The 18,308-nt window shown below is 39.7% G+C and overlaps 1 protein-coding gene across 1 annotated transcript in view; it reads right to left on the bottom strand.

Annotated features, from left to right (window-relative positions):
* Nucleotides 1–3,367: 3,367 nt before the first annotated feature.
* LOC105013074 (adhesion G protein-coupled receptor E5) overlaps nucleotides 3,368–18,308 on the bottom strand; it is a 29,797-nt gene continuing 14,856 nt past the window's right edge. Inside the window, exons 12-22 of the mRNA XM_034295130.1 lie at nucleotides 16,176–16,329; nucleotides 15,762–15,881; nucleotides 13,695–13,885; nucleotides 13,253–13,417; nucleotides 9,295–9,489; nucleotides 7,215–7,432; nucleotides 7,016–7,082; nucleotides 6,826–6,917; nucleotides 6,545–6,713; nucleotides 6,087–6,185; nucleotides 3,368–4,934 (exon numbers count right to left, since the gene is read on the bottom strand). Coding sequence (XP_034151021.1) covers nucleotides 4,893–4,934; nucleotides 6,087–6,185; nucleotides 6,545–6,713; nucleotides 6,826–6,917; nucleotides 7,016–7,082; nucleotides 7,215–7,432; nucleotides 9,295–9,489; nucleotides 13,253–13,417; nucleotides 13,695–13,885; nucleotides 15,762–15,881; nucleotides 16,176–16,329 — 1,512 coding nt within the window. The 3' untranslated portion in view covers nucleotides 3,368–4,892. The remainder of the gene's footprint in view (nucleotides 4,935–6,086; nucleotides 6,186–6,544; nucleotides 6,714–6,825; nucleotides 6,918–7,015; nucleotides 7,083–7,214; nucleotides 7,433–9,294; nucleotides 9,490–13,252; nucleotides 13,418–13,694; nucleotides 13,886–15,761; nucleotides 15,882–16,175; nucleotides 16,330–18,308) is intronic.

The raw sequence follows: 18,308 nt of genomic DNA, 5'->3' as shown, positions 1-18,308 counted from the left end.
CAAGCCAGTGACTCTTCCCCCGAAGGGCATTGGAGGGAGGGCATCCCAGTGGCGACGAGAGCCCACCTGGCAAGACAGCAAGGGTGGACAGTATCAAGCCTACTGGTCACCTTCACGCCCCCGGGCCAGGCTACACCTAATTATAAACCGTGCTGTAGAGATGAGTTTTTAGTAGACACTTGAAAGTTTGCACTGAGTTTGCATTTCTAACCTTAATTGGCAGATCATTCCACAGGAGTGGAGCTCTATGAGAAAAGGCCCTGCCGCCAATTGTTTGTTTAGAAATTCTAGGTACAATTAAAAGGCCTGCGTCTTGCGATCTAAGGTTACGTGTAGGTATATATGGCTGGATCATTTCAGCAAGGTAAGTAGGAGCAAGTCCATGTATTGATTTATAGGTTAAGAGTAAAACCTTAAAATCAGCCCTAACCCTAACAGGCAGCCAATGTAAGGATGCCAGGACAGGAGTAATGTGTTCAAATTTTTTTGTTCTAGTTAGGATTCTAGCAGCTGTGTGCAGCACTAATTGAAGTTTATTTATTAATTTGTCTGGATAACCAGAGATAAGAGCATTGCAGTAATCTAATCTAGAAGTAACGAAAGCATGGATTAATTTTTCTGCATCAGTTTTTGATAGGAAGTTTCTAATTTTTGCGATGTTTCGAAGATGAAAATAAGCAACTCTTGAGACATATTTTATATGTTCTTCAAAGGAGAGGTCAGGGTCAAGGGTAACGCCAAGGTTTTTTACAGTTTTTTGGGATACGACCATGCAGCCGTCGAGGTTCACAGTGAGATCTGCTAACAACGCTCTTTGTTTTTTGGGTCCTAAAAGGAGCATTTCTGTTTTATTTGAGTTTAAGAGCAAGAAATTCTCTGTCATCCACTTCCTAATATCTGAAACGCATGCTTCCAAAATAGCTAATTTAGGGGCTTCTCCATGCTTCATTGAAATATATAACTGTGTGTCATCAGCATAACAGTGAAAGTTAATATTGTGATTTCGGATTACATCGCCCAGAGGGAGCATGTATAGTGAGAAAAGTAATGGGCCCAGAACCGAGCCTTGAGGAACTCCAAAGCATACCTTTGACTTGTCAGAGGATATGCCATCCACACTAACGAACTGATATCTTTCAGATAAATAAGATTTAAACCAGGCTAGAACATGTCCACGTAGCCCAATATTGGTTTCCAGTCTCTCTAAGAGAAGGGAGTGATCAATAGTGTCAAAAGCAGCACTAAGATCAAGAAGCAACAGGACGGATACCTGTATAAAGGTCACCTGTCAACACACTCAGTCAAACAGACTCCAACCTCTCTACAATGGCCAAGACCAGAGAGCTGTGTAAGGACATCAGGGATAAAATTGTAGACCTGCACAAGGCTAGGATGGGCTACAGGACAATGGGCAAACAGCTTGGTGAGTGGGCAACAACTGTTGGCGCAATTATTAGAAAATGGAAGAAGTTCAAGGTGACGGTCAATCTCCCTCGGTCTGGGGCTCCATGCAAGATTTCACCTCGTGGGACATCAATGATCATGAGGAAGGTGAGGGATCAGCCCAGAACTACATGGCAGGACCTGGTCAATGACCTGAAGAGAGCTGGGACCACAGTCTCAAAGAACCATTAGTAACATGGATTAAAATCCTGCAGTGCATGCAAGGTCCCCCTGCTCTAGCCAGCGCATGTCCAGGCCCATCTGAAGTTTGCCAATGACCATCTGGATGATCCAGAGGAGGAATGGGAGAAGGTCATGTGGTCTGATGAGACAAAAATAGAGCTTTATGGTCTAAACTCCACTCGCCGTGTTTGGAGGAAGAAGAAGGATGAGTACAACCCCAAAAACACCATCCTGACCATGAAACATGGAGGTGCAAATATCATTATTTGGGGATGCATTTCTGCACTGGGGACAGGACGACTGCACCGTATTGAGGGGAGGATGAATGGGGCCATGTATCCTGAGATCTTGGCCAACAACCTTCTTCCCTCAGTAAGAGCATTGAAGATGGGTCGTGGCTGGGTCTTCCAGCATGACAACAACCTGAAACACACAGCCAGAGAAACTAAGGAGTGGCTCCGTAAGAAGCATCTCAAGGTCCTGGAGTGGCCTAGCCAGTCTCCACACCTGAACCCAATAGAAAATCTTTGGAGGGAGCTGAAAGTCTGTATTGCCCAGCGATAGCCCCGAAACCTGAAGGATCAGGAGAAGGTCTGTATGGAGGAGTGGGCCAAAGTCCCTGCAGCAGTGTGTGCAAACCTGGTCAATAACTACAGGAAATGTATATGATCTCTGTAATTGCAAACAAAGGTTTCTGTACCAAATATTAAGTTCTGCTTTTCTGATGTATCAAATACTTATGTCATGCAATAAAATGCAAATGAATTACTTAAAAATCATACAATGTGATTTTCTGGATGTTTGTTTTAGATTGCGTCACTCACAGTTGAAGAGTACCTATGATAAAAATGACAGACATCTACATGCTTTGTAAGTGGCAAAACCTGCTAAATCAGCAGTGTATCAAATACTCAGTTCTCCCCCCTGTACCTGTTACTTACCGTCAGGGACTCTCATTTATGCTATCCTGCAGACTAGCGAACTGCCACAGTCTGTTTAAAGCATTTACCAAGCCTAAACAACTGCATTACACCAGGGACGTCACTAGAAATTTATGGATGGGGGGGGGGGGGGGGGGGGGGGGCGAAGTCTTGTTTTGGGGGTCTGGGCATACTCCTTAAAACATATTTTCATCATGTATTTTTAGAGGAACAACGGGTGTAAAATCTATCAAAATAAGGTTATTTTTGGTCAAGGTTATCCAATTCTATCCAAATAAACCAATTAAAGTCCACTCTGTCCTCATCCATTCAACAACAAAAGACACAAAAACGGCTGTATGTAGCCAAATTACTTTTGTCAACTATAGTTTATAGTAAATTAACATATACATACAGTACACATTCTGTTTCTAAACGATATTTTAGATGATTTCTGAATAATTTCAAAACAGATTGTCATTAGCCCATTCATCTCGGAATTAAGTCATTAAAAAATAATAAAATAAACATTTAGTAACCAGATCTCCCTTCCTCTGAACAGAAAATGTGGCAATACGTTAACTGCAAGCCCAAATAAACATGAATCTGTGAAACACGCAGTTTTGCAACTGTGTTCCGTTTTTGCAACTGTGTTCTCTAACCCCATATTATCCGTATCACGTCATCAATGTGAAAAAAAAGACTGATCATTTTGATATTACATGACGCCTGCTCTGTCGCGCATGCCCAAGTCGAATTTCACGAATTGCAACTTGTCTAAACAATTTCCATACATAACATTTTTATGAGCTTAACATTTATTTTTTACCTCGATACATTTCTATAAAGAAAATGGTGGTGGGCTACCTGAAAGAGTATTTTGATTAGCAAAACGTACCGTTTCCAACGCATTTCCATTTTGAACTTGAGAGGTTTTACTTATCTGAACACTAGGAACATCCGATAATGAGGATGGCAGATAGCAGGGAGATGTTAGCTACTATTTACAGAAGAGAGCTTGCTTGAGATGAGCGAGTTACATTCAAAGCATCAAACTCAACCGAACATGCTGTCAAATGAACACGATTCTATACAATTTCTATACAGTTTGTAAGAAGTTTAGATGCGATGGAACGGTTGACAAAAAAAAAAAGAAATCACAGAGAAAATAGATTGACTAATATATTGATTTATTTAGGGTGGGCTAATAAAATTAAATAAAATAGGATTAGCGACGTCCCTATGTTACACTTTGACTAGGACACAGCAACAGAAAGACGTGTGTAAATAGAACAACAGCAACAAATACTATTCAAATAATATCATATAAGGCACATACAGTACATGTCATAGGATTTATATGATACATGATACATATGATACCATGACTGGCAGACTCTATTGGTATCCCATATAAATCTAAATAAAAAGTTGCTGGTCTATGATCCAATAGTTTTACCTTCTACCATTGTGATCTTGGTCAAGGCACAAAGTCCAATAACAACTATGTATATTATTGGCTGAATGAGTTTCCGTCAAGATGCGGTCTCATAGCTAACCATTTTTCCACCACCTCCCTCCAGAACATTGTGATAAAACATCCTAAGTGTAACATGTGTCAAATCATTGTGATGAGGATGATTGAGTTTTGAACAATTATTTTTAATCAACCATGACAGTTTCTAATATTCTTTTTTATGACTTTCTTATTAGCATTACATTTGATCCAAATTATTATATTAATATTATTCATAGTATTATCAGGGTCGCCTCTCAGGTTGAAAAGCAAAAATTAATTCAGTGTAAAATAATAAAATAAAAATATTTTATGATTAATTTATTTAACTGTACCTTCAAATAATAAAGAAAATACAGTAACATTTACATAATCTTCCAGAGATATATACAAAACTGCTCAGCTCCTACATGGAACTCTCTGCCACCCCAGGTAACTCAAACTAGCAAGAAATCCCACCTCCAAAGTAAAAAGAAAACAGATTTAAAAAAAGAAAACATACATAACAACACATAATAAGACAGTAAAGAAAGAAACAGGCACATGGTATTATTTATTGTGTTTCTTGTGCATTTTACTATGTGGCTGTGATATTGTGTACATGTACAGTAAATTACATCTTTTATTATGTTTTGGTTGTTTTGATTTCTTATTGGAACAAAGAATTTCACATGAACCAACAAAATAATCTGGGACAAGAGTACTACCCAACGTATACCTTTGGGTAAACCAGGATGTTCAATGTTCTGAAACTTCATGGCATTTCTGGCGAATCTGAATGTGGAAACAGCATCAGAGGTCAGTGTCCAGTAACCAGTGTCCAGCCCCTTTTAGATCTGAGACTCTCCTGTGTTCTGGATGCTCTTGGAGGTCTGGGGACACACACAACCACAGTCAGAGCACAGACAGACAACCATGTCAGTTAGAGCCCAGAGTAAAGACTGTCTATAGGCTTGCTGCTACAATGCTTATTGACCAGTTTGGTGTCATTTACTATACTGCCGTCTGCTTTGTCACCACTTCCCCCTACAATAGCTTGGTCACCCTTTCCCTCACCATTGTGACCTTCATAAACTCAAACTGGTTCTCAGGACACACACAATGCCAGAATTACTGGAAATAACATTTACAGCTTACTTGTACTGTTTTAGGTAAATGCCCTCCTCTAACTTTGCTCACACCTAAACATCTGCTACTCCAACAGCAACATCTGACTTTCAAAATGTCCTTTGGTAGATTTCTCTACAAGAATTCTAAGACTTCTAATTTAACATCAGCCCACCCACCTTATCTCTAAGAACCTCCAGCTCTGAGCCACAATCATGAGTTTGCCTATTAACTTGAAATATCTAAAATCAAATTTATTTTCTAACTTCTATGAGTTCAGAGAAATCTCATTAAATGGAAATTACAAGACTGACAGTCCTGATAAGTATGAAGTAAACATTAAGATAGGGCTCAGTTCTGTGAAACAACAGATACAATCTTTCATGAAGACTTTTGTGTTTGTTTTTTCAGAAAATCAATTTACAAAACATTTCCCTGTACAACTTTTCTTTACAGAACTTATTTTGCAGATCTTTCCCTTGCTGGACTTTCCCCTGTTGAACTTCCCAATTGTCAGTGAAGGTTCATTATAATCAATTTTCACACTGTTTTTACAGAATGACTTAGTTGCTATGGGCAATAAAAAAAACAAAGAAACAAACATCTCTCTACGACTGCAACGCTGGGTTAGTTAAATGCACAGCAGCAGATCCATGTGGTACTGATTTGGTGCAGAGCGAGCATTTTGCTCACTGAAACAAGCACAAACCAAACAGCTCTCTTGGGCCCCATACATTTTATTTCATTTGCAACACCTCTACAATTAGTTTTTTTTAAATAACTTGTGACTGTTCTACAGAAGACAGAAGAAACTACCTGCAATCTATTGTTCAAACAATAGCCATAGTTTGGGGGCATCAATGTTGAGGACTTTGTGCCCTTTTACCTTCTGCAAATTAATTATCAAGACATTATACCTGTGATTTGCTGTTGCTTGACTGGTTGGAAGAAAACTCTGAGTACTTCTTCTTTGGCACACAGACTCTTTCTATGATCTTGACATATTCTTCTCTCACCTAAAGTGGTAGAACACGGCAAAATCAGTCCAAAATAATTAGAACAACAACACATCACTGCTGGACAAGGATAAATCCCCACAGGCCTTTGTTTTTTCTATATCAGAGCAAATATAGAAATTTGCTCTGGCATTTAAAATGTGGTTTAGCCTGTGAGCAGCTTCCAGAACAATACAAACAGATGAACAATACATCGTTTTTTGGGGGCCAAAGGCCTTTTACCGAGATTACATTTCTTTGTTGAATTTATATTGTGTAACTTCTGTAATATGTTCTGTTTTTGGTTTTCTCTAAACCCCAGGTAGAGTAGCTGCTGCTTCAGAAGGAGTATGAATAAGCCCAAATGTTTGGACATCTACCTGTTTGGAGAGCAGGCAGTGCATGAGGAATACCAAGGCCCCCTGCAGACTGCTGAAGATAGTGAACAGGTATGACATAGCCAGTGTGTTATCATCAAACTGGAAGCAGCCAAAGATCCACATGATGCCCAGCACACATAGCTGGGCCACTGCAGTTATGGTGAATGCCCTAAAAGAGATCAACACACACACACTCAGATGGAAAGCACAGGCCACTACACTGTACCGTAATGCTAGAAAAACAATGATGTGTGACAATGTATGTTTCTAAGATCACTCACTTGATCTTGCGGAGTTTGTCAAGGTCAGGGTTTAAGCTGGAGAATTTCTGGGCCAACTTCCACACGGTGATGAGGAAGAAGAACACGTTCACCTTGGAAGAGGAAAACATTTTGACGTAAGCAGATCATGACACAAAACATTGCTAGCAGGACTGATGGAACTACTCGACCCCAGATCTGTCATATGTACCATAATGATGATACAAACAGGGCCAAAGAAGCTCCAAATAAATCCGTCCTCCAGGTTGAGCCAGCAGCTAAAACACAAAATACACACATGAAAATCTGATCTTTATGGATCAACAGACAGAACAATAGAGTCAAGACATGGACAGAGGTAATCCAGTTAGGGGAGGATTTTGTCTGGGATCTAAGCAGTGGCCACTTACACACGCTCTGTGCCGTATCCCTTAGCGTTAGACAGGGCAGAGATGGCAACAATGAGAGCGGGAATTCCGTAGCCTCCTGACATCATGTAGAGGCGCTTAATGGTATTGTTGAAGACCAGTACTACCATTCTGAAGAGGTGAACTCCCTCCATACACATCCAGCAGAGTGCTGCCAGGTAGAAGAATTGAAGCAACCCTGCCACCACAGCACAACCAGTCTGAGGATGAGAGGAGAAAGGGATGAAGAAAGCAAAAATATTAAAAGTGAATGAGACTGAATAACATTTTTGTTCTATACATACTGCAGATAGCCGTACATGTGTGGAGGGGAACAAGCAAGTTATCATTACATTATACACCTAGTACATAGTGTTACATGACGCATCTAGTACATGGTGTTACATGACACATCTAGTACATGGTGTTACATGATGCATCTAGTACATGGTGTTACATGATGCATCTAGTACATGGTGTTACATGATGCATCTAGTACATGGTGTTACATGATGCATCTAGTACATGGTGTTACATGATGCATCTAGTACATGGTGTTACATGATGCATCTAGTACATGGTGTTACATGATGCATCTAGTACATGGTGTTACATGATGCATCTAGTACATGGTGTTACATGATGCATCTAGTACATTGTGATACATAATTCACCTAGTTCAAGGTGTTACATGATGCATCTAGTACATGGTGTTACATGATGCATCTAGTACATTGTGATACATAATTCACCTAGTACAAGGTGTTACATAATACATCTAATACATGGTGTTACATGATACATCTAGTTGGGGGTTTTACATGAAGCATCTAGTACATTGTGAAACATAATTCACCTAGTACAAGGTGTTACATGATACATCTAGTGCATGGTGTTACATGATACATCTAGTGCATGGTGTTACATGATACATCTAGTCCATGATGTTACATAATACACCTACTGATTGGTGTTACATAATGCATAATACACCTACAGTGAGAGAAAACATTATTTAATCCCCTGCTTATTTTGTATGTTTGCCCACTGACAAATAAATTATCAGTTTATAATTTTAATGGTAGGTTTATTTGAACAGTGAGAGACAAAATTACAACAAAAAAAATTCAAAAATTGTATACATTGATTTACATTTTAATGAGTGAAATAAGTATTTGATCCCCTCTCAATCAGAAAGATGTCTGGCTCCCAGGTGTCTTTTATACAGGTAACAAGCTGATATTGGGAGCACACTGGGGAATGGGCTACAAGACCATTGCCAAGCAGCTTGGTGAGAAGGTGAAAACCGTTGGTGCGATTATTCACTAATGGAATAAACACAAAAGAACGCTCAATCTCCTTCGGTCTGGGGCTCCATGCAAGATCTCACCTCGTGGAGTTGCAATGATCATGAGAACGGTGAGGAATCAGACCAGAACTACACGAGAGGATCTTGTCAATGATCTCAAGGCAGCTGGGACCATAGTCACCAAGAAAACAATTGGTAACATACTACGCCATGAAGGACTGAAATCCTGCAGCACCCGCAAGGTCCCCCTGCTCAAGAAAGCACATGTACAGACCGTGTTTGGAGGAGGAGGAATGCTGCCTATGACCGCAAGAACACCATCCCCACCGTCAAACATGGAGGTGGTGTTTGCTAAGAGGACAGGACAACTTCACCGCATCAAAGGGACGATGGACGGGGGCCATGTATCGTCAAATCTTGGGTGAGAACCTCCTTCCCTCAGCCAGGGCATTGAAAATGGGTCATGGATGGGTATTGTCAGTTGGCAAACGTACAAAATCAGCAGGAGATCAAATACTTTCTTCCCACACTGTAGTACATGGTGGTGCATAACACATACAGTAAATGGTGTTTTCATAAAGAATAGCTTATTTCTGAAATGCACTCGATAAGGGCCCAATTCAATGTTCAGTTACTTTTTGATATCTTTTGTGAATACTTCAGTCATCACTAATACAACTTCAAATGTTTAAACGTGTCAACTCTGATAATATAAATGTGCACACATTTGCATAATTAGCATGAATTAACATGATTCGTGGAACGAATGCTTACCTTGTTATCTGTGGCCGAGATGCCAACGAGGAAGATGAAGTGGGCAATGAAGAGGCTAATGCAGAGGTGAAGGTGGATGGTGTTGCGTGTGCTCTGGATGGAGCGTATCAGAGAGAAGGTGAGGATGCAGAAGAAAAGACAAAGCATGGACAGGGACAAGCCCACCCAGGTGATCAGCTTGAGCTGGAATGTGTCCTGGAGAGAGGGGTGGAGATGAACAATTGGAAACCCATATTGGTCTACGGGGACACATTGGAAGCACAAAGTCGATTGTCCTTGCTATTCAGTTGACACACAGTTGTAGCCTACATCTCAATAAAACAAGTTGAAGCCAGAACATTTCCTGTGTTTCAAACATTAAGTGAGAGTGTTTCAGACATAAAACGGATGATGAAACACAGAGAACACCATGTATTAGTTAAACCGTTAGGAAATATTAATATAGTTATTTGATTACTGATGTCATGAAAAAAAATAAAAAACAGGGCTATCAAAGTTAATAAAAATACGTAACGCCATAATTTTTTTGTTGTTGCCGTTAAGCCATTTTTTTATTTTGGAGCCTCTGCGCCATCCAGGAAAACCTTGACTTTAGTGGGAGCTGACAGGGTCACGCTACTATCACACGTTTATTGTTTACCAGGAACTTTATTTGCGGTTGACTTGACCTGTGCACTTGACAGGCATTTTTTTAAATGTATCATTGGAGAGTTTGATGTCGTGAATCGTGTTTCCTCGGCACTAGTTTAACAACAACAGCCTAAAAACGCGTTAGTAGGCTACACATGCGTTTGTCCTATGGATGTGAGGAAATGTGAAAATACAGCATCCATATTAGGAACATTATCATTCCTCCATATAAACTCTATTCTTCCTCCTCCTCAAGTTATCACCCCTCCCCAAGTCAAACGTCACCCCTCCCTTGGTCAAGTATCCGCTCAACCCTTGTCAAACATTACCCATTTAATCACTCAAGGTTCAAACGTTTTACTGAAAGACTCGAGAGGATCCGAGTCAGTAGAAAGAGTTGAACTTCCCATCACTAGAGGTTATGCGTAAACCATGAGAGTGTCCTTCTAAATATATTTCTTGGCCATTTTCATTGTTTGTCATTTCGGTATAATTTGACGGTCTTCCATCTCCTCGTTCTGCAACTTCACATTACATTTTTGTTGCACGTGCTGTCTTGTGCTTGTGTCTTTATTTTTTTTCATAGCTGTCTAAATACATAGTAGAACATTATAAAACATTAAAGAATTCTGTATAATATCAGTTTGATAAGCTGATTTTCATTAAGTAGTCTTGTAGGCAGACTAGGGTGCCAGGGCTCGGGTGCCAGGGCTCGGGTGCCAGGGCTCGGGTGCCAGGGCTCGGGTGCCAGGGCTCGGGTGCCAGGGCTCGGGTGCCAGGGCTCGGGTGCCAGGGCTCGGGTGCCAGGGCTCGGGTGCCAGGGCTCGGGTGCCAGGGCTCGGGTGCCAGGGCTCGGGTGCCAGGGCTCGGGTGCCAGGGCTCAGCTCAATTTAACCCTTGATTTTAATATACATTTTTTATCCTTAACACTGTGGTGATTGTCTCTTAGATTGGATAATTACCCTGATTTAACTGGACTATTGTAAATTATTTCACCTACAAACATTATATCATTCTGATTATTAAAACTATATGTGGTTGTTTTTATATTGCTAAAGATTACATTTAACAAGAGAGATTACATTATTCAATTTTAATACTAAATTGTGTTAAAAAAATTGTCAATTTACCCCCAGGCAGCTCAACTTACTGATTGACTAGTATCATCTCACCCCTGCCCTGGGTAAGCTGATCCACAGAATCACTTATTTTTATCAGTCATGCAGTATTTTTAAGGCTCTTTGTCATAGGTGCATTCCTGTCATATCACGTGACGGGATGTCTTGAAATAATGGTTGATGTATAAGTTTAATTTCTGTCTCTTTTCCCCTTGTCTATGGGACACCTCAAATAAAAGTTGGCACAACTTACCCTACTTGGGTAAGTATATAAAGTACAATGGAAAAAAGTATTTTGAGTACATTAAATTATATTATGGGCAGATAACCCAATTACTTTTTAAAAAATGTAACACTACACATTCCACACTCTGCATCAGCACCCAAAGTCAGTGGAGTCACTACTTGCTGTATGAGGGCACATTTTACCAGGAATTCAACTAGTTTCAACAAAAATGCAAGTAGTATGTCTTTCTTGGTTGGAAGTTAATGTGAGATTCACTGTTTTTAGTTTATTTTTATAAGACTATCGTGAATGAGATTTCTACATGATCAAATACCATACCACTCAGAGGAGCATACGTACCTGACAAGACATGCCACCATTCTTTAAAGTGTCTAAGTCAGATACAAAATGACATCTGTGCATAATACTGTAAAGCACCATGACGGCAAGGAACTCAAGCAAACCGCAGAATTTACTCAAAAAAAACCTATTAATAATTTGATGGAACCAAGGGAGCAGTGAACTTCACACAGACATCTGTACGCAGTCTTCCTGTAACCTACACACCCGCACAATTTAGCACTCACAGACTGATACAATCTCCACACACAATTTAATTTTCCATTTTGTTGCATTGAAAGGAGTGCTGTGTAGAATCCTGTCTCTAACTTTTACAAAACTGAATTTAAACAATATCACAACTTGTCTCCTCCTTCTCTTCCCTTAACTGAATGAGACCGGAATAGTATTAACTAGTACAGGGTGGTTTAGGGTGGGGTGATTGTACTTGTGAAATATAAGTATGAGGAGACTACAAGTCAATTAGTACAGTACATTTTTTTTTACACATGGCCCCTTTAAAATGTGTGACTTTCCTTGTTTATCTTTATAAGTGTTTACTGCCTTGAGCTTCTCTAACTTCCTCTTATATTGTTCTACTCCATCTCTTTCTGTATCGTTTCCTCTCTCGCACCCTCAAAACCCTCCCTTTTCTTCTCTATTTCTCCACAGAGTATTACATTTACTGAATAGTTTGATTCATTCAAATTCATTCAAGGAGTAGTCCTTTTTATTTACTATTTTGAAAGGTGGATATTACAAATGGTGTTTTTAGTGATTTCCAAATTCCTTGCTCACATTTCAGATTTTCAAAACCAAATGTATTCTTAATCTATCTGATTAATATTGTTCACATTTGTCACAGTTAAGCACAATGTATGTCTGTCTAGCTCCGTTGGTAAATAATGGTGCTTTAAATGCAAGTGATGTGGAATTTGATATGCATTGAGGCCAGAATATTGTTTTTTTTAAAATCTACTGTAAGACTGTCTGGATATGAGTGTAATAATAATAATAACATGAATGTAAATGTTTTAATTGATAGGAAAAAAATATATAATCAGCTCTGTATATTGAACCTCTGCTCTTAAAATAATGTATAATCAGCGAAGTAGTAGAAAATTAAGTTAGTATAAGCCAGTAGCCGGTGTGCATATTACAATGTCAGATAAAATGTGATTTCAGGGATTCCACTTTTAGTCCAAGAAACGTTATGAAACCCTGTCCATGTTATTTGATTGATAGCGAGTTCTAATACAATTTGGAATTGAAATTGCAAGGCTAATTATGATTACAATGTAATTATGGGTGGTTTTAAAACACATTGTAAAAAGCATAACCAACTATCAATATTATTTTGTTTGGGTAATTGTTACAAATTATATACCCTTTTAGAAAAAGGAATTGCAAAGCCCACTTTCATTTTCTGTAGAAAATTCGGACTATAATTTAGTGACAATATAGGCGAAATGAAACTGTTAGAAGAAGCATATTAAAGAAGATGTCTTTAGTCTGGTCAACAATTGATGAATTATTATTATTATTGGATTTCAAATGTCTTACTTGCTAATATTGACATGATAAATAAATCCTGCTCAATCCTACAGCTGAGATACAGCTGCAGTCAAAGAAAAATCCTTCTCACCTTTATATCATACAGAGACATGAGAACAGCAAAGCTGCTGAGATGCTTGCAGGAGCACATGGTGTGGGTGGCATTGGATTGCACCAGGACACAGTCCCTCTCAGACCAGGACCCGTTTCCCACCTTAGCTTCCCAGTACACACAGGTGTAGTTCCCTTTTACTGCCTGGAACACAACACTTATAAACAACATAGAAGACTAGATAGCAAAAAATACTCTTATCCAAAAACACCATTGTAAAAAAGGAAAGCTGGATTGGTCAAATGTATCCAAATGTATCTTGAAATGTATTGTAGTTACAAATAAGAGGCTAATATTTCTGTGTGTACAATCATTTAGTTAGAACTACTAGCGCAACAGAGTACCATATAGTGTAGTAAATGATTTGATACTGCCATAGACCATCGTAATGGAATAGAGGAAAACAGCTTTTGGTTCTCACCGCAGTCAGATGGGAGAAGGTGATGTTGACTGACTCTTTGAGGTGTGTTGTATTCCTGTTACTAACGGTTGCTGTCACCACTTTAGAGTTGATCTGGAAGCTCTGGCCGTCTTTTGCTCTCAACCCAGAGAAGGAGTGGTTGCAGGATGTCTCCAGATCCTTATAGCTGAGGAGGGCCACTGTCGCAAATCCTTTAAAAGCACGATGTCAGTGGTTAGGCATTTTTACATTACATTCATAATTTTACATTTTAAACCGGATGGTGCCTGTTAGGAGTGGTATATACAAGCAACAAGGCAAGCATGTAATATATCAAAAAGCACCGAGATGCCTTTTCAACCAGTTACCAACAGTTAGAGCAGAAAGAAGTGATGAAATGATATAACCATGGTACAAGGTCTCAAATACTAAGGCTGTCACCAAATCAGAATTCAGGTTTCAAATCACACAGGTAATGAGTAAGCGGTAAGGCACTAGGGGGTGTGGTATATTGCCAATATACCGTGGCTAAGAACTGTTCCTATGCACGATGGTACACTGGCAATACAGGTGCTGGTCATAAAATTAGAATATCATCAAAAAGTTGATTTATTTCAGTAATTCCATTCAAAAAGTGAAACTTGTATACATTCATTCCACACATAATGATATATTTCAAGTGTTTATTTCTTTTAATTTTGATGAGTATAACTGACAACTAATGAAAACCCCAAATTCAGTATCTCAGAAAATTAGAATATTGTGAATAGGTTCAATAATGAAGACACCTGGTGCCACACTCTAATCAGCTAATTAAACCAAAACACCTGCAAAGGCCTTTAAATGGTCTCTCAGTCTAGTTCTGTAGGCTACACAATCATGGGGAAGACTGCTGACTTGACAGCTGTCCAAAAGACAACCATTGACACCTTGCACAAGGAGGGCAAGACACAAAAGGTCATAGCTAAAGAGGCTGGCTGTTCACAGAGCTGTGTGTCCAAGCACATTAATAGAGTTAGAAGGGAAGGAAAAGATGTGGTAGAAAAAAGTGTACACGCAATAGGGATAACCGCACCCTGGAGAGAATTGTGAAACAAAACCCAATAAAAAATGTGGGGGAGATTCACAAAGAGTGCAGCCGTATACCAAGAAGTTTTAGAGCACTTCATGCTTCCTGCTGCTGACCAACTTTATGGAGATGCAGATTTCATTTTCCAACAGGACTTGGCACCTGCACACAGTGCCAAAGCTACCAGTACCTGGTTTAAGGACCATGGTATCCCTGTTCTTAATTGGCCAGCAAACTCGCCTGACCTTATACCTATAGAAAATCTATGGGGTATTGTGAATAGGAAGATGCGATACGCCAGACCCAACAATGCAGAAGAGCTGAAGGCCACTATCAGAGCAACCTGGGCTCTCATAACACCTGAGCAGTGCCACAGACTGATCGACTCCATGCCACACCGCATTGCTGCAGTAATTCAGGCAAAAGAAGCCCCAACGAAGTATTGAGTGCTGTACATGCTCATACTTTTCATGTTCATATTTTTCAGTTGGCCAACATTTCTAAAAATATTTTTTTTATTGGTCTTAAGTAATATTCAAATTTTCAGAGATACTGAATTTGGGATTTTCGTTAGTTGTCAGTTATAATCATCACAATTAAAAGAAATAAACACTTGAAATATAATCAGCCTGTGTGGAATGAATGTATACATTATACAAGTTTCACTTTTTGAATGGAATTACTGAAATAAATGAACTTTTTTATGACCAGCACCTGTATGTCAAAAAGCCCCAAGATGCTTTATTGCTCATATAAGACATTTACCAACGCAATTTGAGCATAACAAAGTAATTTGATGTCACACCCGTGGTATACTCTCACATACCATCGTATTTTACTACTCTAATTGCGTGGGTACTGGTTTAGCAAACAAGGCATCTCAGGTTTGTGGTTCGTTGCAAAGCGCTGTGTCCAGGCAATTATTTTCTATCATTACTGTACATTATAAAGATTTTTGCTTGGATGGTGATGACAGAGGTGAAGGTGATGATGATAACACAGATGTAAAATATGCCAACCTGGATAGTGTGAATCTCCAGCAGCAGTCTCCCACTGACAGTCTAACTGAGTATGTGGACAGGACAAACTGAGAGGTCCCTTAGGGGTTGAAGAATTTCTGTGCACCAACAACTCTAAGTCTGGAAGCAAATCAATTCACATCTTAACCAACAGGCCTAATGTGAGACTGGATATTACAGGATATGTACAGGATATTATGTTATGCAATGGAAGCCATATAACTTAACACAGACTGTCAGCTATTTAAAAGTGGCCACATGTAAACTTAAACAACTGCCTTGGAATAACAACATGTTTCCCGTACTCCTTGTTCAAAAGCCAAAACAATTATGACTGCGTTTATGCGTCTCAACTCTTAAGGTGAACAGGAAAGTATTGCTATTAAACAAATGGGGCTCAGGATGCTCTCCTACCAGTGTGTTTGTAGGACCTCCTGGTCTTAGGGTATTTCAGCATGGGTCCTATAATTCTCAGAGCTTGCTCTACTAGCTCTAGAAAGGCACTCACTTTCCTGTTATCTTTAAGGGGCCCGCCAGACAGGAGCTTGTCTATAGCAGACAGCAGATGCTACAGAGACACAGAGAGAGGGGGAGGAGAGTCAGAGAGCTGAGACTTTGTGGCTACATAAATGTCACATTTAAAAACAAAGTAATGGCTTTGTTCACATCTAATAATTAGTTAGGTTTTTATGAATTAATAATTGTTTTATTCAAACAGAGAACCCAGACACAAAAATTACTGTGGATATAAAAAGTCTCCACACCCCTGTTAAAGTGCCAGGTTCTGGTGATGTAAAAGATGAGACAAAGATAAATTATGTCACAACTTTTTCCACCTTTAATGTGACCTATTACGTGAACAATTCAATGGAAAAAAACAAACTGAAATCTTTGAGTAGGAAAAATATTGTACCAATAATGTACAAAAAAACCAGTGGAGCCCCTGAGGGAGTTTTGCATTTTTTCAAGATGTAAAAAAACAATGTAACTGAGCCATTGAGACACTAACAGTAGGGGGGTAAACAGATTTCCAGTTAAGAAGAATCCTGCATCGAGCCAGTAGGGAAGTAAAAGCAACAATGTCTTGGTTGGGGGCTAATGAAGACAGGTCCTCTGGAATACCAAAAACGGCTATCCTGGGGCTTAGTTGCAGGTTAACTTTTAGCCCCTCAGATAAAATTTGGAAAATGGATTCCCAATTGTTCTTAAGGACAGGGCACAGAACGAACATATGATTAAGGTCACATGGGGAGACAGGACATCTATCACATTCATCGTTCACATTCGGATAGATTTCATCTAGCCTCAACTTGGAAAAATGACCCCGGTGACCTCAAATTTTATAAAACCAAGACGACCACAAGATGTAGTGGAGTGCACTCTGCCAATCACCTCATCCCACCACTCCTGTGTGAATTCCATGCCCATCTCCTGCTCCCAGGTTGATTTAGTTTTGTTAGTGGAGTGCTTGTCCAATGACAGATTTGAGAGTTTAATCCCTTCTGTCAATGTAGTAAAGACAATATACTGTCCCAAGAGTCAGATTGCAGGATTGATTGGGAAGAACTCACTCTCCTGGAGATTCAACTTGTAACCCGAAAAGGAGCCAACGTCTTCCAGAATAGAAAGGATGGAAGGTAAGCAGGTTGCAGGTTTACGGACATACGAGTAACAAATCATCAGCATATAATGACAACCTGTGTTCAACCCCCTCCCGTGACACAACTTGGAAAGAGGAAGATGCAAATAGAGCTATCGAAAGGGGCTCAAAAGCAATGGCAAATAACAAAGGGAAGAGAGGTCAACCCTGCCTGGTCCCATGTTCAAGGGCAAAATAATCAGAACAGGTGTCATTAGTACAGACACTGGACTGGGGAGACATATACAAGAGATGGACCCATGAGCCCAATTTGTCCCCAAAGCCAAACTTCTTCCGCATTTAGAGAGATTACCACATCAGGAAATTTAGAGGATTGTTTGGAATAAATAATATTGAACAACGTGCGGATGTTCAGAAAGGAGTGTCTACCCTTAATAAAGCCAGTCTGTTCCAGAGAGGTGTTTGATTCCAGAGAGGACTTCCTCCAGATGCTTCGCTATCACTTTAGCCAGCACCTTCACATCGACATTAAGGAGGCTCAGGGGACTGAATGAGAAGCAGGAAGTGAGATCTTAAGAAGAAGTGCAATTGACGCCTGTGAGTTGGTGGCAACAAGCCATGTTCCAGTGACTCATTGTACATAGAAATGAGCAAGGCTGCTAACTTGGCGTGACATTTCTTAGAGAACTCAACAGGAAACCCATCGGCTACTACTTTGCATTGACTTGATAGATTGCACAACCTCTTTAAGGCTGAGAGGGGTGTCAAAGTCAGCCGCTGTGTTGGATTCAACAGAAGGAGTCTCCAGATCACCCAGGAACCGAATCATATTGGCAGTATTTGATGGGAATTCTTTGATGTATATGGAGGAATAAAAAAAATTTAACCACAAGAACAATCATTCATTTGGGGAATTAGATGAGAATCAACCATGTGTTTCAATTGGT

The sequence above is a fragment of the Esox lucius genome, chromosome 11 (genome assembly GCF_011004845.1).
Source record: "Esox lucius isolate fEsoLuc1 chromosome 11, fEsoLuc1.pri, whole genome shotgun sequence".
Lineage (NCBI taxonomy): Eukaryota > Metazoa > Chordata > Actinopteri > Esociformes > Esocidae > Esox > Esox lucius.
This window is presented reverse-complemented; position numbering and strand designations above follow the sequence as displayed.